This window comes from Schistocerca gregaria, chromosome 6 (genome assembly GCF_023897955.1).
Source record: "Schistocerca gregaria isolate iqSchGreg1 chromosome 6, iqSchGreg1.2, whole genome shotgun sequence".
Classification (NCBI taxonomy): domain Eukaryota; kingdom Metazoa; phylum Arthropoda; class Insecta; order Orthoptera; family Acrididae; genus Schistocerca; species Schistocerca gregaria.
Window position 1 is genome coordinate 541,546,290 of NC_064925.1, and position 27,623 is coordinate 541,573,912.

A 27,623-nucleotide genomic window follows, 5' to 3' on the forward strand; every position below is an offset into this window, starting at 1 on the left:
CTCCTTCCTTCCTTCCTGACGAAGCAACTGCCAGTTGCGAAAGTTCGTAATTCTGTGTGTGTGTTTGTGTGTTTTGTTCATGTGCCTGTCTGCCGGCGCTTTCCCGCTTGGTAAGTCTTGGAATCTTTGTTTTTAACATATCCATCCACACATATACAGACACAGGCAGACATATGTAAATGCAAAAAAAGCTTGGAAACTATCTCAGTCAATTAATTCAAAATGGTAGATGATAGGGAATGGCAAATGCTACTTGGTCAAATACATGGTGGGTCAGAAAAGTGAAAGAGAGAGAGAGAGGAATGTAAGATTTAGTGAACATAGAGAAGATAATACATGTGAGATGCTGATAAATCAAAATTTAATTGGTCCTCTACTGACTGTAGTAAAGGTGACAGAATTGTGCAGACAGATGGAAACTGTAATTTGTAGCATGAACGTACAACTTTTGATAGTCATGTGAAGTTTGTAAATGAATCAGAAGATGTACACGATGTAAAGATAGACTTATTAGATTCAGATGAGAGTGTTGAGTATGGTGAAACTGTTGCAGGATTAAATACATCAGAAATAAAACATGTATTATATCATACCAAAGAAAGAAGTAGGTAGAGGCAGGAGAAACCCCCAAATAAAGTATCTGGATGTGCTGTTGAGTGAGTTAGAAGTAGCACAAGACTCATTATGGGAGGAGAAGGATAATGAATCAAAGCAACATGTCAAAATCAAGTTCCTATTTAAATGTATAGAATAGAAACTCAACTTTCAGCAAACACTGATAGTCAAAGCAGTGTTCTATCTGATCTGATTTATGAACACATTAAAACAGAGTAAGATTTTGTTTAGATGCTTGTTATGGCTGTGAAGTTATTTACATGCTACTGTTGTCTGTAGCAAACCTATTGGCTGTAATAAGAGGATGATAATTTGTTAAGTAGGAAAAGGTATGATGGAAATGAATTTCGATGAAACTAACAAACAGGTACAGATCGTGATACACAGTTGCAACTAATTGCCTTATTTATATGTAATAGGCTAAGTGAAGGAGGGGAATTCTATAAATTTTGAAATTTGAATGGAATTTCCTACTCTGAGGACGAATTTTCAACCTGTGTAGGACAAGTTTTGAATATAAAATCTGTACCCATCCAAGTGCAAAGAAAGAGTTATGCCATATTTTGATTACTAATAAAGAAGTATTTTCAGAGAAACCTGGTTTAGTCCATAAATTTGAATACAAAATTGAAACAGTGCCACATGAATCACTTTGTGGACATTTTAATTAGGTACCATTAGTTACGGAATAAACTAAACTCCATCCGAATAGGCCTTGGAAGGCCCAATGGTACCGACCGGCTGCCGTGTCATCCTCAGCCCACAGGCGTCACTTGATGCGGATATGGAGGGGCATATGGTCAGCACACTGCTCTCCCGGCCGTATGTCAGTTTACGAGACTGGAGCCACTACTTCCCAATCAAGTAGCTTCCCAGTTTGCCTCATAAGGGCTGAGTACACCCCGCTTGCCAACAATGCTAGGCAGACTGGGTGGTCACCCATCCAAGTGCTAGCCCAGCCTGACAGCACTTAACTTCGGTGATCGGGCAGGAACCAGTGTTACCACTGCGGCAAGACCATTGGATAGCTAGGGAGGAGGGGGTGCAAAATGAAATGAACTGTATGGAAGAGTGATGAATCACAGAATGATGTAGGACTCAAAACAGTAATCCATTGATTTTAGTTAATAAAGAAGACTGCAGAGTTCTAATAGATTCATACAATTTGAACAATGTTGTAAAACATGACACAGATCATCCAGAATGTTTAGATGATATGTTGCAGAAATTTCACAAAGTGTGGTACATGACAAATCTAGATCTGACATGGAATACTGGCAAATTGCCTTAAAGCAGGAATAAAAAAAAATAGTTTTCCTTTTTGCTGGGAAATGCGCTCCACATTAAGTTATTTCTTTTGAACTGAACACATGTGTGTCAGTGTTCATACAAACTTTCAATTGCATGTTAGGAAAAGCACTTAATGCCAGAATTATGATCTATGTTGATTATTTGCTGATAGGATCTTTTTCATGGGAAGAACACTGCAGCTTAATGAAGTTTTCCATGCATTGAAATGCGATGGAATGACACCAAAGATAAAGAAATGCAAATTTGTGTAAAGAGAATTAGAATTTTTAGGTCATATTATAATGACATTGGGGAGAACTAAGACCCATAGAAGACTGAGGCAATAAAAGACTTTTCACTTCTGAAAATTAAGAAAGATTAAAAGCATTTCATGGTCTTTACAATTTTTATCACGAATACATGGTGGGCAAGTCTTTCATGATCCACATTTATGTAATTTACTAAAGAAAAGTAGTCCTTTTATCTGGACATGCACCTTTCACAAGTAGAGCTCCTAAATATGAAATAAAAGAAGCTGTAGCTATTGTCTGGGGTTTAATAATTTCAAAGAATTTCTGTGAGGGCACACATCTGTGGTTCATCTGACCACAAAGTGTTGTCATTTTTAAATAACTGTGGTCTGCTACACAGAAGGTTGACAAGATGGGCATTGTTTATACAAAAATTTGACTATAAAGTATGTGTTATTCTGTATGAAACTCTTCACTTGAAGAATACAACATAATGTTCACATAAATTTCTTTCTATGACGTTTAATATGTTGATGGCCTATCTAAGACAATGCTGTCATCTTGACTGCTGACTGCTAACTGGGTCAAGTTAGGTTAAGTAGACCACTGATTCCAGCAGTGCAGCAATGTTCCACTAGGTGCGGCTACATCAACATTTCTCATTCATTAGTATGGCACGCAGTGACAATACTGTTTTGAGGATTTGTTGTAGGGTAGCAACCTGGCTTTGACAACCTGCTCTTTGGGCAACAGCATATTATGTAAGAAGTGTAGACAACTACATATAGCTGATGCATTGTCAAGATTACCATACGATCCTTATGTGATAGTTAATTAAATGCATATGTATGACATACATAGTAATGTATTTCAAGGGCGTTGAGGGGAGAAAGTAAGTAGAGTCTAAAAAAAGGAATTCCTATCAGAATGAAGAAGAAAGTCTGAAATAAGTTAATACCAAATTTGATGCTTAAGATGAAGTTGTTGAAAAATTAAAAAATATTATAAAATTTATGTTGGTTTATTGTATATATGACAGAATGTAAATGGACAAGAGCTGTATGTGTGTTGGCTAGTCATATACATATCAGAGCTAACAGACTATTTCCATTTGGCTTTTGGTCACTGTTGCCAAAAAAGATGTGTAGATAAGATAGCTGAATCTGTGACTTTTAACAACATGATGAAAAAAGTAACTGAGAGAGTATAAACATGTGGTAAATTTCGAAAGGTAAAAGTATCAAATATGACTAGCCATGGTCTAATGCAAATCATACAACCCAAAGATAATTTAGAAATCTTGGCAACACATTCTGACAGTCCATTACCTAAAATTTCTGGTAACTTTACATATATATTGTTTGTGCTAGATACATTTTCAAAATTTGTTAGGCTGTGTACTTTACATGACTCCACAACCAAAGCAGTGTTTGGTAGATTTGTAAATGACCATTTTGTAAAAATCAGAAAATTAAATCAATATTATTGGATAATGGACTTCAATTTATTTCCAAAATTTGGAATGATGGAGTGAAAGACAAAGGAGTAGTAATTATTTGCATATCTGTTTACTACACGTAGGGCAATCCAGCCAAGCATTACATGTGCAACCTAGGTAGGTACTTCACAACATACTGCCACAACCACCATAACATGTAGGGCAAATATGTAGGTGAGAACAAAGAAATTATTAACTCTGTGCCATATGAAAGCACCAGATTTTTGGCAAGTTTGGTTACATTGTTTGTTAAACTGAAAAGTGTAGTGGAACAACTGATTAATTTTTTATCATGACACAACTTCAATGCTACACAAGAGTAAGAATTACCGAGGGAAAAAATGCACAAGTGTGCATTAGGAAGAATCAAAGAACATGATTCATACCTAAAACCAATTATGTTCAATACTGGGGAAGCTGTTCTCATGAAAACTCATGATAAATCTAGTGACACAGACAATGAAATCTCAAAGTTAAAATTCATTTATAATGTACATTTCAAATTTGTTATATCCACAGACAGGTAAAAAATTACAATTATTAGTGTTTGTACTGTATAAAATTATGTATCAATGACTAATGTGCTTAATCTATGTTTATGGCTATGTAGTAAGAGATACAAATAAAATAGAAAGAAACTTCCACATGGGAAAAATATATTAAATACAAAGATTCCAAGACTTACCAAGGGGGAAAGCGCCGGCAGACAGGCACATGAACAAAACACACAAACACACACACAGAATTACTAGCTTTCGCAACCGATGGTTGCTTCTTCAGGAAGCAACCATCGGTTGCGAAAGCTAGTAATTCTGTGTGTGTGTTTGTGTGTTTTGTTCATGTGCCTGTCTGCCGGCACTTTCCCGCTTGGTAAGTCTTGGAATCTTTGTTTTTAATATAGTAAGAGATACATATTGAGACAATTTTGACCAACATGATCCCTGAAAAGGCTTTGATAAAGTTTCTTGCTTTAATGCAGATTGTAATAAATACGAATAACGGTTATTTTCTAATTTCCAGTTTATATTATACCACAGACATTTAACTGTACAGCACATAGAGATAAGGATTATTAATTTTAAAAGAATGTGTGTGTAAGCAAGTTGCAGAAATGCTTAGGCTTGTTACTAAGTTATAGAAAATATAAAATTCACCATGAAACCGTATGTTAAGGGCAAAAATGATTTTCATATATATGAGGAGAAGGCAAGCGTTTCCCATGTGTGTCCATGCCTGTACCACAGAGCATCTGGCCTGTTGCCTAATGTTTATGACTTCATATCTCCTGAACTACGTGACGTACAACAATAAAATTTTGCACTGGCCTCAGTGTGAATACAGTCAGTAAGAAACACATATTAAATTATATTCTCATAACTCATGAGGTGTTTTTACTGCATGAATAGCAGAAACTAATAAGCAATACATATTTTTTCTTTCATCATTTTGTAGGGCTTGTCAGCAAGAAATGTTTCGTAAAGGTTTGAAAAAATGTGTAAAGTTTGTTTGCTAATCACTAAGTGCTCTCATTCTCAAATATTGGATTAACAAAATTCATGCACTGTACACCTACGCTTCCCCCCATCCGCGTCCGAATCTGCACCCCCACCCCCACTACTACCACCACCCCCTGCCACCCCTCAAGTAATTGTCATCTGACAGCAAGGTGTGTGTGTTCCAGGTTTGGTTGAAATTGGTCCACTGGGTTAGGAGGAGATTTGGAACGAACACACACACACACACACACACACACACACACACACACACGAGTCGCGTATGTCTGCTTTTACGTGTCGATGTGCACTTTGATTTTGCAATGATAAATAATAATAATTAATTTCTGATGCTTAAACTTTGTAGAGGTTAGGGAAAAACACACAGATCAGAAAATAAAATATATAGAAAACTAAAGGGCATCGAGGAAAGAAAAAGGTAGTGAGAGGAAATGCCATGACCAAAGAAATTAACATCTGCTTAATATCTACTTTAAATGACAATATTATTCCATCCAATGCCATCCTGGATTTTCATTGTTTGTTTTCACACTCTTTTCGTTTTCTATATCTCTTATTTTTTGACTTGTCTATTCCCCCACCCCCACCCGCAACCCAACCACTCTTATAATGTATAATGCACTTAAGCTTTCCACTCTCATTTACTCTGAAAGCAAGTTTACGTCAGTAAATTTCCTACAGCTTCACAGGTGCTCTCCTGCCGCCACATGGTGAGTACATTTTTTATCCAACCAACTGAAGGGGTTGGAGAGATATTGTCATGTTGTTGTTGTTGTCTTCAGTCCTGAGACTGGTTTGATGCAGCTCTCCATACTACTCTGTCCTGTGCTAGCTTCTTCATCTCCCAGTACCTACTGCAACCTACATCCTTCTGAATCTGCTTAGTGTATTCATCTCTTGGTCTCCCTCTACAATTTTTACCCTCCACGCTGCCCTCCAATGCTAAATTTGTGATCCCTTGATGGCTCAGGACATGTACTACCAACCGATCCCTTCTTCTAGTCAAGTTGTGCCACAAACTTCTCTCCTCCCCAATGCTATTCAATACCTCCTCATTAGTTACGTGATCTATCCACCTTATCTTCAGCATTCTTCTGTAGCACCACATTTTGAAAGCTTCTATTCTCTTCTTGTCCCAACTAGTTATAGTCCATGTTTCACTTCCATACATGGCTACACCCCATACAAATACTTTCAGAAACGACTTCCTGACACTTAAATCTATATTCGATGTTAACAAATTTCTCTTCTTCAGAAACGCTTTCCTTGCCATTGCCAGTCTACATTATATATCCTCTCTACTTCAACCATCATCAGTTATTTTACTTCCTAAATAGCAAAACTCCTTTACTACTTTAAGTGTCTCATTTCCTAATCTAATTCCCTCAGCATCACCTGATTTAATTTGACTACATTCCATTATCCTCGTTTTGCTTTTGTTGATGTTCATCTTATATCCTCCTTTCAAGACACTGTCCATTCCATTCAACTGCTCTTCCAGGTCCATTGCTGTCTCTGACAGAATTACAATGTCATGGGTGAACCTCAAAGTTTTTACTTCTTCTCCATGAATTTTAATACCTACTCCGAATTTTTCTTTTGTTTCCTTTACTGCTTGCTCAATATACAGATTGAATAACATCGGGGAGAGGCTACAACCCTGTCTCACTCCGTGCCCAACCACTGCTTCCCTTTCATGTCCCTCCACTCTTATAACTGCCATCTGGTTTCTGTACAAATTGTAAATAGCCTTTCGCTTCCTGTATTTTACGCTTCGCTTCCTGTATTTTACGCCTGCCACCTTCAGAATTTGAAAGAGAGTATTCCAGTCAACATTGTCAAAAGCTTTTTCCAAGTCTACAAATGCTAGAAACGTATGTTTGCCTTTTCTTAATATTTCTTCTAAGATAAGTCGTAAGGTCCGTATTGCCTCACGGGTTCCAACATTTCTACGGAATCCAAACTGATCCTCCTCGAGGTCCGCATCTACCAGTTTTTCCATTCGTCTGTAAAGAATTCGCGTTAGTATTTTGCAGCTGTGACTTATTAAACTGATAGTTCAGTAATTTTCACATCTGTCAACACCTGCTTTCTTTGGGATTGGAATTATTATATTCTTCTTGAAATCTGAGGGTATTTCGCCTGTCTCATACATCTTGCTCACCAGATGGTAGAGTTTTGTCATGACTGGCTCTCCTAAGGCTGTCAGTAGTTCTAATGGAATGTTGTCTACTCCCGGGGCCTTGTTTCGACTCAGGTCTTTCAGTGCTCTGTCAAACTCTTCACGCAGTATCACTTTTGTTGAAATTGAGGTATTCACGCTATGACATTCTTAACAATACTCTCCTCATCTTGGATTGAAGAAGTTCTGTCTTTCTGCAACAGATGGCAGGTGATGATGTAGTGTAGTTCTATACTGTACCACCTGGTGTCTTTTTCAGAAGACACACTGTCACAAGCTACATCAAAATGGCCGAATGCTCACATACACCTGAAGGTGCTTCGCACATTCTAGGCTTATATGGCAGTTACAGTAGTATAAATGAGGATTTTGATCCCTTTGACGGTGATGGTGATGAGTCTTGGTGTCCATCAGGCAACAGTACTAGCTTGGAAGATGTTTTAGTAAGTATACAAAAATATTTTTCACTGGTGATCATTGTTCAGTGGCTTGTGACTTTTTCTCATAACATTGCTCTCACGGTTGATCGTTGTCTTTTGTGTTAATGACAAACCTTTAGAGCCTAATTTTAATGACCACTGACTGTGGTAATAATATAGTTTTCATGGCTACAAACTTGTATGAATATTTTTTATTATCAATGCCATTTAAGCAGCATATGATGATTTCTGTGGCTTGTGACTGTATCTCACGGAAGTATTGTGACTATTTTTCTGTTCATATTACAGCTTGAGATAAGTAAAGCAAATGAAGTATCACCCCAGAAACCAAGTTCTTCAAGAGAAAGAAAGTGTGATATTGATCAGTGGAAAAAAATTAAGGCCAAACATCAACATAATGTGGGTCAGCAGTATGTGGCTTCTAAAACCAAAACAAGACAGTTCAGGCAGCATCTTTGGAGGTTCCTGTAGTTGTTCAAGTAAGTGCGAAACTATGCGGAAAACAAAATAGTATGAAAATGGTACCAAAAAAGTGAAGGTTCATTTCACTTTTTTGAAACATGAATGGACCAACTGTCGCAAATTAACTTTACCTTCTTCTGATTCACATTTCTTTCTTTCACAGTATCCAAAAAAGACTACAAAGAAAATTTCATCTAGAGCTGTGACATTTTCATACAATGTGAAAGTAAATGGAATGGAAGTCATGATTTGCAAGGAAGCTTTCCTCAGGGTTAATGGTTTACAGAACCACACAAAAAGAGTGAGGAATTTGCAACAGCAAATGAAGTTGGGTTGCACAGTTCCAAAAAAAAGCTGTAAGAGGTTTGAATATTACATTTTGCTATAAGGTATCCATTTTAACCAAATAAAATAATGTTGAAGTATAATAATACCATGAAGCACTCATGTGCTCTTTTCTTTCAGACAGGCATGGCAATCATTTGCATAAATTTCAAGATGAAGCTGTGCAAGGTGTCAGAGACTTCCTCAATGCTATGAAAAAATATAACAGTCACTATAGCACGCAGCAGAACTGCAACAAAGTGAATCTTGGATAATCACGTCCTTATTTCAGGACAAATACTTTGAATACTGCAAGGAAAAGGGTGTCACTACTGTATCACAAAGCAAATTCAGGGCAATTTTGTGTCCGAATTTAACACATTCTTCAAACTGCCACAAAGTGACATCTATTCAACATGTGATGCCTTTCTAACAGCAACAAGTAACCCAGAATTATGCTCAGAAGAAATTACACAAATGAAAAAACACGAATTCCATCTGCAAAAGGGTGATAGCAGGTAAAAATATGATCATGTTTTTAACTTCTCTGGCTAAACAGACTGAGAAAGAGCACAACATAATAGCAATGGACATGCAACAAATGTTTCCCATGCCAAAACTAACTGCTGACACAGCATTCTACAAGAGAAAAATATGGATGTATAACTATGGTATCCACAATTGTGTGTTAAATAAATGATATATGTTTCTGTGGAATGAGAAGGGTGGAGGAAGTGGTTCAGATGAAACTGAAAGCTGTTTATTAAAATTCTTGGAGATAACTAACACTCAAGCCAAGCTCAGAGGTTGTTCTGAAATGCCTGAGCTGTGGAGATGTTTTTTTTTTTTTTTGCAGTACCATGGATTGGCAGAAGCTGAAAAGGTGTAGGTCATTGTGAAAGGAGGGGTGGTATCCAGACAAAGGAATCTTTACAGTTAGTTCATTTGGGGGAATTCCATGGTTTACGCAGCATTTGAAAAACAGGATGTAGAACTGGGTTTTAGTCAGGGACAGGATACTTTTCTGCACAGATGCAGAAAGATGCAGCAAGAGTCCACTATGGCAGGAATAGCGCGAAGGAAATGGGAATGACACAGAAATGGGCAAAATAGGTGTTGATGGTTGTGAAAGAAGCTAGATATGGGAAAATTCGTGGAAAGATGTATAAAAAAAAATACTTAATTACACGCAGAAACACTCACAGATATGCAAAAATGTGCACAGAAACGTGAAAATATGGACAAGTACATTAAAATACGTAAAAATGTGTGAAACCATGTACAACAACACACAGATACGTTAAAATGTACAGCAACGTGAGTGAAATGGAACAATGAGGTTTCAGTGTGTGTGTGTGTGTGTGTGTGTGTGTGTGTGTGTTGTGTGTGTGTGTGTGTGTGTGTGGTGATAAGCGAAGATGGAGGGAAGGGGGATGAGTTAGGTTGAGAATCAAAAGTTCATGTGGCATGGGCAGATATGGAAAGTGAAACTCTAATATATGTCAGGATGAGGGATGAAGTCGAATCAATAGGAATAAATGAAATTAACTATCAGAAAAAAGAAACTAGGACATTAGATGCTGCATCAACAATCTGTGAGGTCATGAAGTCCAATATGCGCGAAAGGTTGTTGATACAGTGTGGCTCGAAAGTAGATGCTGTTTGGAAAATGTTGAATAAAGACAGAAAGAAAAAAGTATGGATGCTGAGAAAAGTAATATTACAGAGAAGAGTACAAAGGAAAACATCATAGGATTGTAGGATGGAAGAAAGCCATGCAGCAAAAATCAAACTATGGAAACTACATGCAGGAATTTCAAAAATGAAGGAAACGATAGATTGCTACTTACCGCAAAGAAGAGATGTCAAGTTGTAGACAGGCATGATTAAAAGAAACTCACATGTAGCTTTCGGCCACAGCCTTCATCAGTAAAGACAGGACACACACACACACACACACACACACACACACACACACACACAACTGCCAACTATAGCATCTTGGGCGAGAAAATAACATCACGTGGGATGCAAACAGCAGTCTGGAGGGGAAGGGGAAGGGATAGTAGTGTACAGGTGGGGAGAGAGACAGATGCTGCCTGGTGGAGTGTGCTGGGACTAGACTCCAGCAGGCACAGCATTAGGAGGTTGTGGGGCAGAGAGGTGGGGACAGAAGGAACAAAAAATGAGAGGAGCAGGGAAAGATGGGTGGATGTGTTGGCAGAGGGCTGCAAATAAATAGGATGAGAGACAAGAATGGGGAGGAGATGATATGACATAGGGGGTGGAAACTGTTGGCTGCAGGGTATGGAGACAGTATATTATCTCATTACTGTGGGCTGAGGCCAGAATAATTAAAGGAGCGGAGATTGTGTTGTAAGGATAACTCCCATCTGTGCACTTCAGAAAAGTTGGTGGTGGAGGGAAGGAGCCAGATGGCTCAGGTAGTTACACAGACACTGACATCAAGTGTGTTATGTTCAGCTGTATGCTATGCTACAGGGTGGCCCAACTTGCTCTTGGTCACAGCTTGGTGGTGGCCATTCATCCTGGTGGACAGCTGGTTAGAGGTCATACCAATATAAAAAGCCTTGCAATGATTGCAGCAGAATTGGTAAATGAAATGGCTGCTGTCACAGGTGGCCTGGCACCTGACTGCATTGGAAAAACCTGTGAGAGGACTGCAATTGGAAGTGCTGGGTGTGTTGACTGGGCATGTCGCAAGATTCACTTATGATATCTTCATGATCTAAACCCAGGTCCAAGACACCCTATCTTCATTCCTTCATAACCTCAACACTCTCTCTCCCACCCACTTCATGTGGTCCTCCTCAACCAAGCACATCACCTTCCTAGACATTGACCTACTCCTCTCTGATGGCTATGTCCGCACCTCTGTCCACATTAAACACACCAACCACTGACAGAAACTGCATTTTGACAGCTGTCATCCCTTTCACACCAAAAAATCGCTCCCACATAGTCTCGCTACCAAAGGACAGTGTATCTGCAGTGACAAAAACCTCCTTATTCAGTATGCTGAGGGTCTCACCAAGGCCTTTACAGACAGGCATTACTCCCCAGACCTAGTCCAAAAATAGATCTCCTCTGCCTTTCCCCCTCACAACCAAAATCCTCCCACCATCCCCCAAAAAGCAGCCACAAACAAGTGTCTCCTTCGTCATCCAGTACCATGCCAGACCGGAACAACTGAACCACATACTTACCCAGGATTTTGATTACTTATCACCATACCCTGAAGTGAAGGAAATCCTACCCCTCCTAAAGTGGTGTTCCATTCCCAATTCAACCTCTAAAACACACTAGTCCATGCCTATGCCACTCCCAATCTCAACCCCTAGCCACTTGGATTATATACCTGTGGAAGATCCAGGTCCAAAACCTGCCCAATCCACTCACCCAGCACTTCCTATTCCAGTCCTGTCACAGGTTTAGCCTAGTGTCAGGTGCCGGGCCAACTGTGAAAGCAACCATGTCATTTAACAGCTCTGCTGCAACCATTGCACAGCTTTTTATACTGGTATGACTACCAACCAGCTGCCCACCAGGATGAATGGCCACCACCAAGCTGTGACCAAGAGCAAAGTAGGCCATCCTATGGCACAACATGCAGCTGAACATAACACACTGGGTGTCAATGGCTGTTTCACTACCTGAGCCATCTGGCTCCTTCCCTCCACCAACAGCTTTTCTGAACTGTGCAGACAGGAGTTATCCTTACAACACATTCTCCACTCCCATAATTATCGTGGCCTCAACCTACAGTAATAAGGCAAAATACTGTAACATGCCCTGCACCCAACAGTTTGCACCCCCCCCCCCCCCCCCCCCATATCCTATAATCTCCTTTCCATTCTTGTCTCTCATGCTATTTATTTAGCAGCTTAGCAGCCCTCTGCCAATGCATCCGCCCATCTTTCCCCACTCCTCTCCTTTTTTTCCTTCTGTCCTCACCTCCCTGCCCCACAACCTCTTGATTCTGAGCCTGCTGGAGTCTAGTACCTGCACATTCCACTATACAGCATCTGTCTGTCTCCCCACCTGTACACTAAGATCCCTTCCCTTTTTTCCTCCAGACTGCTGTTTGCATCCCATGTGATGTTATTTTCGGCCCAAGATGCTGGAGTTGGCAGTCGTGCATGTGAGGTGTGCTTGCTTGCTTTTGTGTGTGTGTGTGTGTGTGTGTGTGTGTGTGTGTGTGTGTGCGTGTGTGTGTGTGTGTGTGTGTGTGTGTGTGTGTGGGTGGGTGGTCTCTTTACTGCCAAAGACAGTGGTCGAAAGCTACATGTGAGTGTCTTTTAATCATGCCCTTCTGCAACCTAATGTGTCTTATATTTGTTCAGTAAACTAGATGGAAAAGCAGTAGTGTCATATCTCAAAGAGGAACTTGACACTTTTAGCACAGGGCAGAAGCGGGTAGAGGAACGGCGAATCTAGTTTACAGGAATAGTTGATGATGCACTACTAACTAGATACATACCCAGTAGAACACTTCATAACTGGAGGGATCCGCCATTGTATACAGTCACTGTAAAGACACTTCTGAAGAAACAGAGATTACTGCATAATAGGTGCAAAGTAAGACGCAGGGCTACAGTTGGAGAGATGCTACATGAAATGCATTTGGCTGTCAAGAGTGCAATGTGAGAAGCATTCAATGACTACCATAGCAGAATACTGTCAAATGATATTTCATAAACCCAAAGAAATTATGGTCATGTATAAAGGCTGTTAGTGTCACAAAAGGTAGCATCCAGTCACTGAGGGATGAGACAGGAACGGCAATTACAGGAAGCAAAGCAAAAAGCAGAAATGCTTGACTGCTTTACAGAAGAGAACTCAGGAGAAGTGGCCCAATTTAATCACACACATCACACACATCCATGGCCGAGGCAGGATTCGAACCTGCAACCGTAGCAGTCGCGTGGTTCTGGACTAAAGCGCCTAGAGCTGTTCGGCCACAGCAGCTGGCTAAAGTTAAGGACTACACCAAAGAACACTTGATGGACCGTGCAGGATGACTTGTGCACCTACATAGTTCTCGGTATTAATAGAAATATTGTCTATTGCTTTATTAACTGTAAGGTGGGTACACCTTCTCCTCCTATAATAATCGGGGCATCTTCTGTGTGAGTGGTCCAATGCTGTTGCTCGAGCAGATGCACAAAGACGATGCCTTCTTAACAAAATCATTACTTACATAGACGAAACTGTTCCTCAAGGTCACGTATGGCACTGGCTACGGCGGTAGCAACATCGTTTTCCAATGTATTACACTGTAGCCTGATCAGCCGCTGGCTGCTAAGCAGTTGCATAATCTTTTACCATAGACATCCTAAGGCTTTGGATGAAGGCAGTCAGATAGATGCAGTATTTCTTTATTTCCAAAAAGCAGTTGACTCAGTACCACATCTGCACTTAGTATCAAAAGTGCAGTCATGTAGTGTATCAAGTGAAATTTATGACTGGATTGAAGACTTTTTGGTAGGGACAATACAGCAAGTTATCTTTGATGGAGAGTCATCAACAGATGTAGAAGTAGCTTCAGGTGCATCCCAGGGAACTGTTGGGATCATTGCTGTTCGTGTAATAAATTAATGACCTTGATGGCAACATTAATAGTAATCTCAGGCTTTTTGCAAATGATATACTGTCTAAAACAAGTTGCATAAATAATCAGTCAGATCTGAAAGTGGTGCAAAGACTGGCAACTTGTTTTAAATGGTCAGGAATGTAAAACTGTGCACATACCATGCATGGTGGAGGGTTGCATAAATAATCAGTCAGATCTGAAAGTGGTGCAAAGACTGGCAACTTGTTTTAAATGGTCAGGAATGTAAAACTGTGCACATACCATGCATGGTGGAAGGTAGCCTATAACACAACTAATCATTTCCTTTCCTGTACACAACTACTCATTTCCTTTCCTGTTCCACATGCAGATGGAGTGAGGGAATAACAACAGTCTATATGCCTCCATAAGAGCCCTAATTTCTAGTATCTTATCTTCATACGAAATGTATGTTGGCGGCAGTAGGATTTTTAAGCACTTAGCTCCAAATGCCCATTCTCTAAACTTTCTCAGTAATGTTCTTTGAAATAAATGGCTTCTTCACTCCATGGATTCCTACTTGAGCTCCCAAAGCTAACCCATAACACTTGCATGCTGACTGAACCTCAGGGGGACAAATCTAGCAACTCGCCTCTGAATTGCTTGGATGTCTTCTTTCAATCCAACCTGGTGCAGATCCCAAAAACTCAAACAGTACTCAAGAAAAGGTCACACTAGCATCCCATACTCAGTCTCCATTACAGGTGAACTACACCTTGCTAAAATTCTCCCAAAAAACCAAAGTTGCCCATTTGTCTTCCCTACCACAATCCTTCCATTTCATATGGCTTCACAATGTAATGCCCAGAGATCTAAATGATGTGACTGTCAAGAAGGATGCAACTAATACTGTATCCAAACATTACAGGTTTGCTTTTCCTACCTTTTCACAGTAACTTACAATTTTCTTCATTAAGAGCCAGCTACCATTCATGACACCTATTAGAAATTTTGTCTATGTCATTTCGAATCAACCTACAGTCATTTTTTGTGACACCTTCCTGTACACTACAGCACTGTCAGCAAACAACAGCACATTGCTACCCACCAGATCTGCTAGATCATTTATGTATACAGAAAATAGCAATGGTCCTGTCACATTTCCCTGGGGCACTCCTGATGATACCCCTGTCTCTGATGAACACTCACCTTCAAGGACAACATACTGGGTTCTATTAATTAAGAGGTGTTCAAGACAGCCATATATCTGTATTCTGTATGCACATACCTTCATTAACAGTCTGCAGCTGGGTACTGTGTCAAATGCTTTTCGGAAATCCTCCATCCATAGTTCATAGCATATCATGTGAGAAAAAAGCAAGTTGTCACCTACGCTTTTTTCCAGTAACTTGGGACTTTGCACTGGACGAGAGATTCATGATAAATGCAAACTAAGTGAAGAGCCAATGAAATTGAATACTCTTTGTACAACAGGATTGGGATTCCAACTGGACCTGGTGATTTATCTGTTTTCAGCTCTTTCAGTTGTTTCTCTATGCCAGCGATGCTAATAACTATGTCATCCATACTGAACTCTGTGGGATGGTCAAATGATGGTATGATTGTATGATTCTCCTGTGTGAACGATTTCTTAAATGTGTAATTTAGAACTTCAGCCTTCCTTTTACTATCTTCTACTGCCAAACCAGACTGGTCAATGAGTGACTGGATGGAAGCCTTGATGGGGTGATCTCCATCAGAAAAAGAAATATCTTGTTTTCAGAATCATGCTGTAATTAGGAGAAATAGATGAACTATTTTGAGGCACAGGGTGCCTCATCTTTTCCAGGGAGCCTCCTGGCAAAGAAACTACAGTACACAGTATTTTACTCTCCAGGTGTCTCCCTTCACCCGGGCCTGCTCAAAAAGCCTCCAGGATGCTAATTTTGCCATATTGGCTGTTTATTTCCTTGATCTGTTCTGCCATGTTGTATCATGCCTTCTGTAGTTGTTTGTTGGACAAATGGCTAGGTAGTTGCCAATCACCAATACTTCACAGCCCATGACACATTTTGATGGTCTCTACTAGGTTATCATGTTTAAAAGGACAACATACTTAGTAACAACTTTTAGATAAAATCTATTTAAGGGAAACTGCACAAATGAACTGTAAGAAAATGAAATGTCAACAGCCATCCTTATGATCTTATTTACTGTGTAGCTACCAGTTTCGGTGCTTCACTGTGCCATCTTCGGGCCTTATTTACTACTGAAGGGGTTATCACGATCTGTATATTCGCTGCACCAGTGGCCAACGTAACTGGTTTACACAGACTATCTGTAATTGTGATGTCAGCACTCCAACCATCATGTTTGAAACGAAATACCTACCATCATCCTTATGATATTATTAACTGTGTAGCTACCAGTTTCAGCACTTCGTGAACCATCTTCAGGCCTTAGCTGATGCTGGAGGGGTTATCACAATCCACATGTAGCCATTTGTAACTGTGATGCCAGCACTCCAACCATCATGGAGTGCTGACATCACAGTTACAGATAGTCTGCATGAACCAGTTATGTTGGCCATTGATGCAGTGAATATATGGACCATGATAACCCCTTCAGCATCAACTAAGGCATGAAGATTGCACATTGAAGCACCAAAACTGGTAGCTTTAGGCATTTCATTTTCTTATGATAGTGAATGGCCATGGTCCCCAAAACCTCCATTCAAAAAGGATGGACATACAAAAAATTGAATAAATGGATGTTCACATAGTACACTAATTCTACAACATTTCATGCCCTTTGAACAATTTACTTTGGTTAGTGATAAGTATTAGGAGGCGCAAAGACCAGTGCGATCTGCTGCCAGTGAGTAAAGTGACAGCAGTGTCAATAAGCAGTACTATTAACACTGTTATTTCTCTGAGCAACTGACTGATGTGACAGGAGTCTTGTGGTACCAAAGGCTTCTGACAGTTTGATAGGCAAACAAAAATGCTACAATGGAGCCTAGACAGTAATTAGCTCCAAACCCATTGAGTATTGAAGGTCATGGAACAGATAATTTTGTGGTGGAGGAAGTGGGAAAACAAGAGGTGCAAACAAGGACAAAAATACGTGAAGGAGAATATTGAAGGTGTTGAATATCAGTTGTACATAGAGACAAAAATATTAGCCCAAGACAGGAAAATATAGATGGAAGCATCAAACCATTGAACATATTGAGAACTTCAAAAAACAAATTGCTTGCTGTGTATATGCATTGGTCGACCACTGTGCATGACAAGAATTACATGGTACATGAAAGCTGGCCAGTGCTTATCTTTGGGAGGCACAATTTGGCTTCCCCTGGGCTCAGGTGGATATCTCAATGATGAGTCTCATTGACATTCCAAACCTTTCCACCAAAAAAGTAAACCCTTCTTTAATGCTCCCTAACCAATCTCCTTTTCCCTCTCCCGAAGAAAGTTAGGACTGGAATTTTCTTGTTTAAGTGTTCCTGTCAGTAATACTTACATTCTCTGACAGAAAGTATTGACCAACCTTTCGGTCTGTAATTTCACAAAGTTCTTATTTGAATATTCTGTATCAAGCCCATGACAACATTAACATTCAATGCAACTGAAAATCCAATTTTGGTTGTTGTTGTTGTTGTGGTCTTCAGTCCAGAGACTGGTTCGATGCTGCTCTCCATGCTACTTTATTCTGTGCAAGCTTCTTCATCTATGAGTGACTACTGCAACCTATGTCTTTCTGTTTTGATAAATTTCATATATATTATACTATGTCAACTGTAAACACATTACAGAGTGGTAAAACCCAACACACTGAAAATTGAGTTTTTCTTACCCTTCAGTGTATACTAACTACAGCACATAAAGGCAATAAAAATATATTGACAAATACCTTGTCAGCAAATTTGTAAAGATCTGCAGCTGGATCTGTCCCAGTGGAAAGTACAAATATCAGTGGCACTGCAGGACCTGACTCCTTGTACATGGCAGAAAGTTCAGTTGTCTGTGGTTCAACAAACTGTTGACCAAGGTTATGGCTAAGATATATCTGCATTGAATTTGTAACCTTGTCTGGCCGTAATGCTTTCAGGATTAGTAAGTGTTGGAATTCGTCCAGTTCTGACTCCCATGGGTCAGGTAAAGGCTCCCTGCAATAAACCAAGAATTCTGTTACTAGCTCTTTGTACTTTGTAATATTCCAAAGCCTGTATTATTATTAAGAATTGATTTATATTACTCTGTGGCTGACATTTTAGCAAAAATAAATACTACTCATGGGGCAGGGGATTAATAACACTTCAAGGTGAAGTCATCACTGTTCTGGCAGAGCTATGTTAACTAAAGATGATTACTTGACACATTCTCTTGTACAGTGTCACAGTAATAAATCATGTTTGGTATACTGAGACACAATGTCACTGCAGAACATTATTTTAATAAAACTTTGGAAAAAAATTATCCAAGGAAAGTTAGTAATTGTGCCACTGAAGTAATTATATGTAAATAAAATTCTGAGGTTCCATTGATAACTGTTTAGGTAGAGAGATGTTTCTTGAAGGCACTTAATGTATTTACAAATAAAAATATAAAAAAAAAACACCAGAAGAGTGACTTTCGAAAATTAAAGAGAGAAGGAGAGAGACAGACAATATTAATCAGGAAGAAAGATGAATTTAAAAACAAATCCAGTAAAATAAAGAAAAATACACTCAGAAATAGATTCAACAACTGACAGTATTAGAAAGCTGAATCCAGCAGCTCAAAAGGCAAACACATATCAAGAAAACAAAAGATATTTAATAAGAAAAAAGTTGATGGAGTGTGTAGTAAGGCTCATATTATATAGTTTGAAAAATATTTGTAGCTGCTATGGAGATTCTTATCACATGGAGCTATCCCCTTACAGCAAATAGCAATAAATGAGGAAGGAAGTACATTTTAAGGCACATATTTGGAACGCATGAAAAGTAAAAGCTTACATTTAATGAATGACAGTAAGTAGACTACAATATATGTAATCTAAAGTATATATTTCTGTTTGTAGCATACTATTACAAGGAAAAAGTATCATACATAATGATATGAGGTGCATTTAAATGACAAAGAAATAACTTATGGTCCCTTAATGCTCATGGTCCTAAACTAATGTTCAAAAAACTGCCGAAGTTCAGGCAAAAACAAATACAAAACTTGTTACAAATGATGAATGGCCACTTGTTCACACAAAATATTAAGTTCATACAAAACTGAACACAAAACACGTTACAAAAATAATAACTGGTTCCAGTCACTTTTCAGTCATCTTTACTCATTTCTGTTACAGAATATGTTTTAAGCTTATTATAAATATTTGATACTATCAATCTGTAATATACTTCAGTAGTTTCTCAATATCATCTTCTTACTTCTTTTTCATGAGAACTTTCACTGACATAAAGGAAATGACTTAAGTGTCCTTTGATATAGGGCCTAGGAACCACTTTCCTTTTCTTTAAACTGTACTAATAGTACAGAATGTTAGAAGGAGCAAATTATTCTTTATCCTGTACCTCTTGCCATTTTAGACATAACCTTTTTATATAAAAGGGTACCTATTTCTCTTGCTTTTACTGTATAGACTTCAAAGCGACTAAGGTGACTAAATTTGGTGATAAGTGACATACACAGATCTGGAATAAGTATTAGGTCACAAATTTTTAACTTCCTTTTCATCACACCTAAGTTGCAGTCAGATGGTGGATAAGAGTGCCCTCCAATGAGTAAACAGTGGTAGAGTTTATCAAATTTGCCATTACCTTTTAAGAAAAAATAACATTATTACAGCCATATGGTTACAATTCTGGCCACCACATACATGTTGAACAAGTTGAGTTCTCTTGTGGGGACAAAGTTCTCAATGTAATGGTACACTTCATTATGACCTTTCTTACCTTGGCTCTCATTATAACAATAAAATCTACCTCCATCTGTTTACATTTTGTGTATCTCAAAAATCCTTAGCACACTAAAAAGTAATCATGCTTACCCTTCTTTCATTTTTTCCATCATTATCTGAAACTTCGGACTCTAAGCTGCTCATCTTAATGTTATAAGTGGAATAGTTAACCAAAGTTTCAACAAAAATTACCAATTGCTTCAGCATGCTTCCAGGCCTGCCACAAGTTTATTTCTAAACCATGGAAACTCCTTGAGTTCTCCCCTGTTAGAAACAACTGCAGATTTAAATCAGCTCTCTAAAAGCAGCAAGACCATGAAGGCCTCCCATTTTAGCTCCAATTAATGCATCTATGTCTCAAGAAACCAAAACTGACCAAATCTACCTTTTAGTAGCAATTCAATTCTGTCAGTTACTACATAGGATTTGGAGGAACAGTTGAATGTAAGAGCAGGTTCTTGATATATAAGATGAACACCAACAAAAGTGAAAATTAAATCATGTGACACTGAGGGAATTAGATTAGGAAGTAATAAACTAAAAGTAGTTGACGAGTTTTGCTATTTGGGCAATAAAAAAAGAGACAATGGCCTGAATATAGAGGATGTAAAATGTAGACTGGTAATGGCAAGGAAAGTGTTTCTGAAGAAGAGAAATTTGTTACCATCAAATATAGACTTAAGTAACCAGAAGCCTTTTCTGCAGATAATTTTCTGCAATACAGCATTGTATGGAAGTGAAATGTGGGCAATAAACGGTTCAGAGAAGAAGTTAAACGAGGCTTTTGAAATGTATTTCTATAGATTGGCTGGGTAAATCACATAGGTAATAAGGAGATACTGAATAGAATTGGAGAGAAAAGAAATTTGTGGTACAACTTGACTAAAAGAAGGGACTAGTTGAAATATGTCAAGGGATCACTAATTTAGTATTTGAGAGAGGTGGGAGGAAGGGGGGGGGGGGGGCATTGAAGAGGGAGATCAAGAGAAGAATAAAGTAAACAGGCTCAAAAGGATGTAGGTTAAAGTAGTTATTCAGAAATGATGAGTCTTGCACAGGATAGAGTAGCAAGGACAGCTGCATCAAACCAGTCTCTGGAGTGAAGACTACAACAACAAGATATTGACACTATTCATTAGAAATACCAGCATCTAGATTTTACATAAGATGTATGTTTCTATTTTCCTGAATTTCATTACCTTAACAGACAATTAATATTAAAATTCATACACACCAAAAATGTCTATTGCAGATTTAGCCATTGTACTTGTTACATTCCAGTTATAATTTTTCTGGACCAAATGACAAGCATTACTAATTAATTAAGCCATTAATTAAGAAATTTCCATAATTTACCATAATTTTTTGTAAACCAACTTATTGTTGTAACATGCAGCTCATCCAAATTAGAAATTCAAAAACAACTAAAATGTTCATATGCCAGCCTTTATAAGGCCAAACCCACCCCAAAATCTTCAGGCTGGGTCCTGAAATCAGCCTGAAATCTTAGCAGCAACGTCATATAACGAGTTAACATAGCAAAGTCCACACCTAGCCAACACTACCGTATCATCAACGTAACGAATCCATGTAACATTCCAGTACCAAGTACATATCTGTCACCAGTATTTGCATGCTTTGTGCATCTGTGAGACTTACTTAATATATCAAATTCAACTATTAATTGGTATTAACTTCTATGAAGTTTCCTTTGAGCATATATGTGTGAATAATTTGGACTCAGGATACGTATTGTGTAAACATGGACACTCATTTATGTCTGTCACTGATTGAAAGACAGAGTATATATCACCTATGCAAACTGAAGTCACTATTGTACTGTGTTGGTTGTGTCACAATTCAATTCCAACTGTTAACGTTCTGTCACCGACATACAGATAGATGATTTTTATTTTTGCTTTTTTAAATTTTATTTTACTTTAGATCTATACACTCTCTCTAAAAAAGGGTCATGTTTTAAAACACTGATGGGTAGTAAGGTGAAGGTGCATCCCTGTGTAAACTAGTTTTTGGTCATTCTAGAGACAATAAATATACATATGTGGGAGGACCTTTATTAATTAAAAGTTGTGTGGTGTATATTACTGGAATATTTTTCAAGAGAACTGATTTAAAGCAATTCAATGACCTTTCTTCAATGAGATACTGAGTGCAGAAGAAGGGTTTACATGCACTGTTAGAATGAATTTACATGGTTAAGGATAGTTATATGTGCACAGAACTTACAGACATATATGTTGAGGTTAAAGTAGACTGGAAACCCAGAAACTGATGATAAAAATGCAGTGTGAAGGAACCATGCATAAATAAAGATTTCAAGTGGCACTGTAGGAGTAAAGTGTATGGAGGCAAAAGAAGACAATATTATGAAAAAGATACTGCTACTCACCTTATAGTGGAGATGATTAGTCGTCACAGACAGGCACAACAAAAAGTCAGCTAAACAAATGAGCTTTCTGGCCAAAACGCCTTCTTCTGAATCAGACAACACACACACACACACACACACACACACACACACACACACAACACATGCAAATGCAACTCACATTTGCATGACCATCTCCGGCTGCCGTATCCAGCAGTCAGAGTTACTTTTGCATGAATGTGTCTGTGTGTATGTTGTCTAATTCAGAACAAGGCCTTTTGACTGCAAGCTTACTTGTTTAGCCTTTTTTTCCCATTGTTACTATGTGGATAGTAAATAGAACAGCACACATGTTGTTGTTATTGTTGTGGTCTTCAGTCCTGAGACTGGTTTGATGCAGCTTCTGGTATGATTTTTTTTTCAGTAATTTAATTGAAATCTTTGTTGCTTTGGTAAAAGTAAAATTGGTTCTTTTTGTCGTGACAGAATAAATTACTATTAATCACACCAGATTTGTCGGAGAACAGCATCAACAAGTGTAATTGATCCAGCTTTAAGAAATTCTATTACCTTTTAGCGCAAAATTCGTGCGGTACTCTCCGACGTTAGAAAAGTCGTGGTGCTCCATTCAGAGCAGGAGGCGGCTGTCTTTTCTCATTCAGGATATCGAAAATTACTAAAAAATGAACAGAAATTTTTTCAGAGGAAGATCACATGGAGAAAACAGACAGAAGTTACATCAAAGAAACCTAAGGGACCAACTAATTGGATTTGTACGAACATATAAACGGAACTGAAAGAATTTGGAATAAATACTATAACGATGTCGTCACGACAGCCTCCTGTTCCGACAGAACACACGCTGGATCATAAGCTGCATACATCTTTTAAACACAAGAGATTATCACAAGTATAATTAATGAAAAAAAGGTTGAGAGATTTTCTTTGAAATTAAATAAACTTCGAGGCTTCAAGTATTATATTATGAAACGGAAACATACATTAACATGGCCACCCATTGTGGTGGTAGGGCGAATTTTCATGATACACATTCTCGCTTGTTTGTGGCTACATATTATATCCTCTCTACTTCGACCATCATCAGTTATTTTGCTCCCCAAATAGCAAAACTCCTTTACTACTTTAAGTGTCTCGTTTCCTAATCTAATTCCCTCAGCATCAGCTGACTTAATTCAACTACATTCCATTATCCTCGTTTTGCTTTTGTTGATGTACATCTTATATAATCCTTTCAAGACACTGTCCATTCCGTTCAACTGCTCTTCCAAGTCCTTTGCTGTCTCTGACAGAATTACAATGTCATCGGCGAACCTCAAAGTTTTTATTTCTTATCCATGGATTTTAATACCTACTCCGAGTATTTCTTATGTTTCCTCTACTGTTTGCTCAATATACAGATTGAATAACATCGGGGAGAGGCTACAACCCTGTCTCACTCCCTACCCAACCACTGCTTCCCTTTAATGTCCCTCCACTCTTATAACTGCCATTTGGTTTCTGCACAAATTGTAAATAGCCTTTCTCTCCCTGTATTTTACCCCTGCCATTTTCAGAATTTGAAAGAGATTATTCCAGTCAACATTGTCAAAAGCTTTCTCTAAGTCTACAAATGCTAGAAATGTAGGTTTGCCTTTCCTCAATCTTTCTTCTAAGATAAGTCATAAGGTCAGTATTGCCTCACGTGTTCCAGTGTTTCTACGGAATACAAAATGATCTTCCCCGAGGTTGGCTTCTACTAGTTTTTCCATTTGTCTGTACAGAATTCGTGTTAGTATTTTGCAGCTGTGGCTTATTAAACTGATTGTTCGGTAATTTTCACATCTGTCAACACCTGCTTTCTTTGGGATTGGAATTATTATATTCTTCTAGAAGTCTGAGGGTATTTCGCTTGTTTCATACATCTTGCTCACTAAATGGTAGAGTTTTATCAGGACTGGCTCTCCCAAGGCCGTCAGTAGTTCCAATGGAATGTTGTCTACTCCAGGGGCCTTGTTTCGACTCAGGTCTTTCAGTGCCCTGTCAAACTCTTCACGCAGTATCATATCTCCCATTTCATCTTCATCTACATCCTCTTCCATTTCCATAATACTGTCCTCAAGTACATCGCCCTTGTATAGAATCTCTATATACTCCTTCGACCTTTCTGCTTTCCCTTCTTTGCTTAGAACTGGATTTCCATCTGAGCTCTTGATGTTCATACAAGTACTTCTCTTATCTCCAAAGGTCTCTTTAATTTTCCTGTAGGCAGTATCTATCTTACACCTAGTGAGATAATCCTCTATATACTTACATTTGTTCTCTAGCCATCTCTGCTTAGCCATTTTGCACTTCCTGTCAATCTCATTTTTGAGACGTTTGTATTCCTTTTTGCCTGCTTCATTTACTGCATTTTTATATTTTCTCCTTTCATCAATTAAATTCAATATTTCTTCTGTTACCCAAGGACTTCTACTAGCCTTCGTCTTTTTACCTACTTGATCCTCTGCTTCCTTCACTATTTCATCCCTTAAAGCTACCCATTCTTCTTCTACTGTATTTCTTTACCCCATTCCTGTCAATTGTTCCCTTATGCTCTCCCTGAAACTCTGTACAACCTCTGGTTTAGTCAGTTTATCCAGATCCCATCTCCTTAAATTCCCACCTTTTTGCAGTTTCTTCAGTTTTAATCTACAGATCATCGCCAATAGATTGTGGTCAGAGTCCACATCTGCCAGTGGAAATATCTTACAATTTAAAACCTGGTTCCTAAATCTCTGTCTTACCATTATATAATCTATGTGATACCTTTTAGTATCTCCAGGGTTCTTCCATGTATACAACCTTCCTTCATGATTCTTAAACCAAGTGTTAGCTATGATTATGTTGTGCTCTGTGCTTCTTTTAGAAATAATTAATTTAAGGTGTTCCTGTTACTAAATGTTATTCACTATTTTGTCAAAATGAGTGATGTAATGAAAAAGACAGTGTGCTTCATGCTGTTGGACATGAGGTAGACATTAAGGGAGAGAGAGCACTGGCTAAAAGTAAATCTAGTGAAGACAGTATGGGAAAAAGAACTAAAATCTGGAGAAGACCGCGAGTTTAGGTCCAAGTTACATATAATTTACTATGATGAAGTAAATGCTAGTCATGTTACCAAAGAAAAGTCTCGGGCATCACCCACAGAACTTTCAAATGTTAATAATAGTTAAAGCAAATTAGAACACGAATTTTATCTAGATAGATACACTGAAATGTTCACTGGAGTTCACTGAAGTAACTAAATGTATCAAAGGTGACCTCAGCAGTTTAAGAGCAGGAATGAGTACAAGTGGTAGTAAAATTTAAAGAAATTGGAAAATTTGGACGAAAAGATAGACTCTGTACAAATTTGTTTGGATAATAAGTTGAAAAAGTAACTAATGAAATAAATGTAAGAATAAACAAACAGCAAATAATGTCAAGCTACACAAGATAGGATTGTAAATTGTTATGATATGAGGGTTGAAGCAGTGGTCAGTTCTTGTCTGATGATCTCTGGCCAGTTAAAGAAAATTAATGCTGAAAATAAGGATGAGTTAGAATTACAAATGGAGAAAACAAAAGCAGAATTGAATAATAAAATAGAAAAAGTTGGAAATGAAGTTGAAAACAGATGTTTGGTAACTAGTGAATAAAAACTTGAAGAGTTCAATGAAACTGTACAACAATATCAAGTTGTAAATGGATCTAAAATTTACCAAAATTGAAAAAAGTAAATCATTTTTTTTATTGTATCAAATGAAGCTTACTTTATCAATTGTAAAAAGTTTCATAGCTTTTGAACCATGTGGAAAGTGCACCCCCTTGACTTTATCAGAGAATTTAGTGAGTTACCTAGAAATAGGAGTGATCAGAAAAAAATGTCCTTTCTAAGAAGTTATTGGAGAGAGGATGCTTATGGGTGACCTTCCCATTCTTGAGAATAATGCAGGAAATTATTTTTGAGAAAAAAGGGAGAATAGCAGAAAACTGCTTGTGAATTCTGAGCTAGTGAGAGATACGAGTCCATGAGAGGGACTATTAACAGTTTCTGTTGGCATTTGATTAACAAACTTAAGTACTTGGACAAAGAATCAGAAAATGAGGCAATAACAATAGGATTAGAAAATAAACAGACACAAATTGTAAGAGAATTGCTTTTGTCAGTCCCCAAGAGTAATATTAATGACTTTTTGATTTATATGGGGAAAATCAGAAGACAATATGAGAAATTGTAAACGAAGAAACCAACCCACAAGGGATTAGCCAGGTTCTGGAAGGAATAACAGAGATGTAAATGATCCAAGTGGATGTAGGCGTGAGAGAAGGGGTCTGAATGATAGAATTATAGGGAGCAAACTTAAGTTTGTTCCAGTTGAGTTTCGTACTTGAACAAGATCTAGAAAAGACTCACTAATAAATAGGTCAAATTCCATGTTAATGATCAAAGAATAGACAGATACAGTAGAGAAGATGGAGAACTTAAATCATATCTAGAGGTACACAAAACTATTTCCAGTGGGCAAAATAATTCTGCATTACAAAAAATCATAGGCACAAAAATTACAAGTTTAATACTGTTGGAGTTAATGACCTAACCAAATAACCTAAGCTCTTCATTGCAGGGTAATCTCTGCAAATCTAAAATATAATTCTCCTTTCAAACACATTTCTCATTGATTCAGTGTACTTGAAAATAGTGACACTGAACTACAACTAGTATCTGTAATTGTTCATCTATCTTCAGGTACCAACCAAACGGGTTCTGCAGTTCCAAACTGTAAACACCCTATGCAGGACATACAGCAGATCCTTGAAGAATTTTTTGAAGAAACTAACCGAGACTGGCAGAGCAACTATATTCAACAGCATGTCATCATGTCATCTCATCGAAACATTGAGCTTCGAGAAGACAAAGTGACAAGAAAGGAACTAATTAACAACTTTGTACTTATAAAAAGATGTGAAGGAGTTTCTAGAATCATATGGGTTTGCAGAGCTGTTTCATGGAGATTTTGAAGGTAAAAAAATGAGACTCAACAAACTCTGTCAGAGTACAATTGGTGATTTCTCTACTGCAACTGTTGAAAAAGGAGAGGTGACAGAA

General features: G+C 38.1%; 1 protein-coding gene across 1 annotated transcript in view; it reads right to left on the reverse strand.

Moving 5' to 3' along the window:
- The window catches only part of LOC126278931 (dynein axonemal heavy chain 1-like), an 825,957-nt gene that overhangs the window by 117,849 nt on the left and 680,485 nt on the right, over positions 1–27,623 (reverse strand). The window contains 1 exon segment of the mRNA XM_049979209.1: positions 18,064–18,319. Within this exon segment, the coding sequence (XP_049835166.1) occupies positions 18,064–18,319 (256 nt within the window).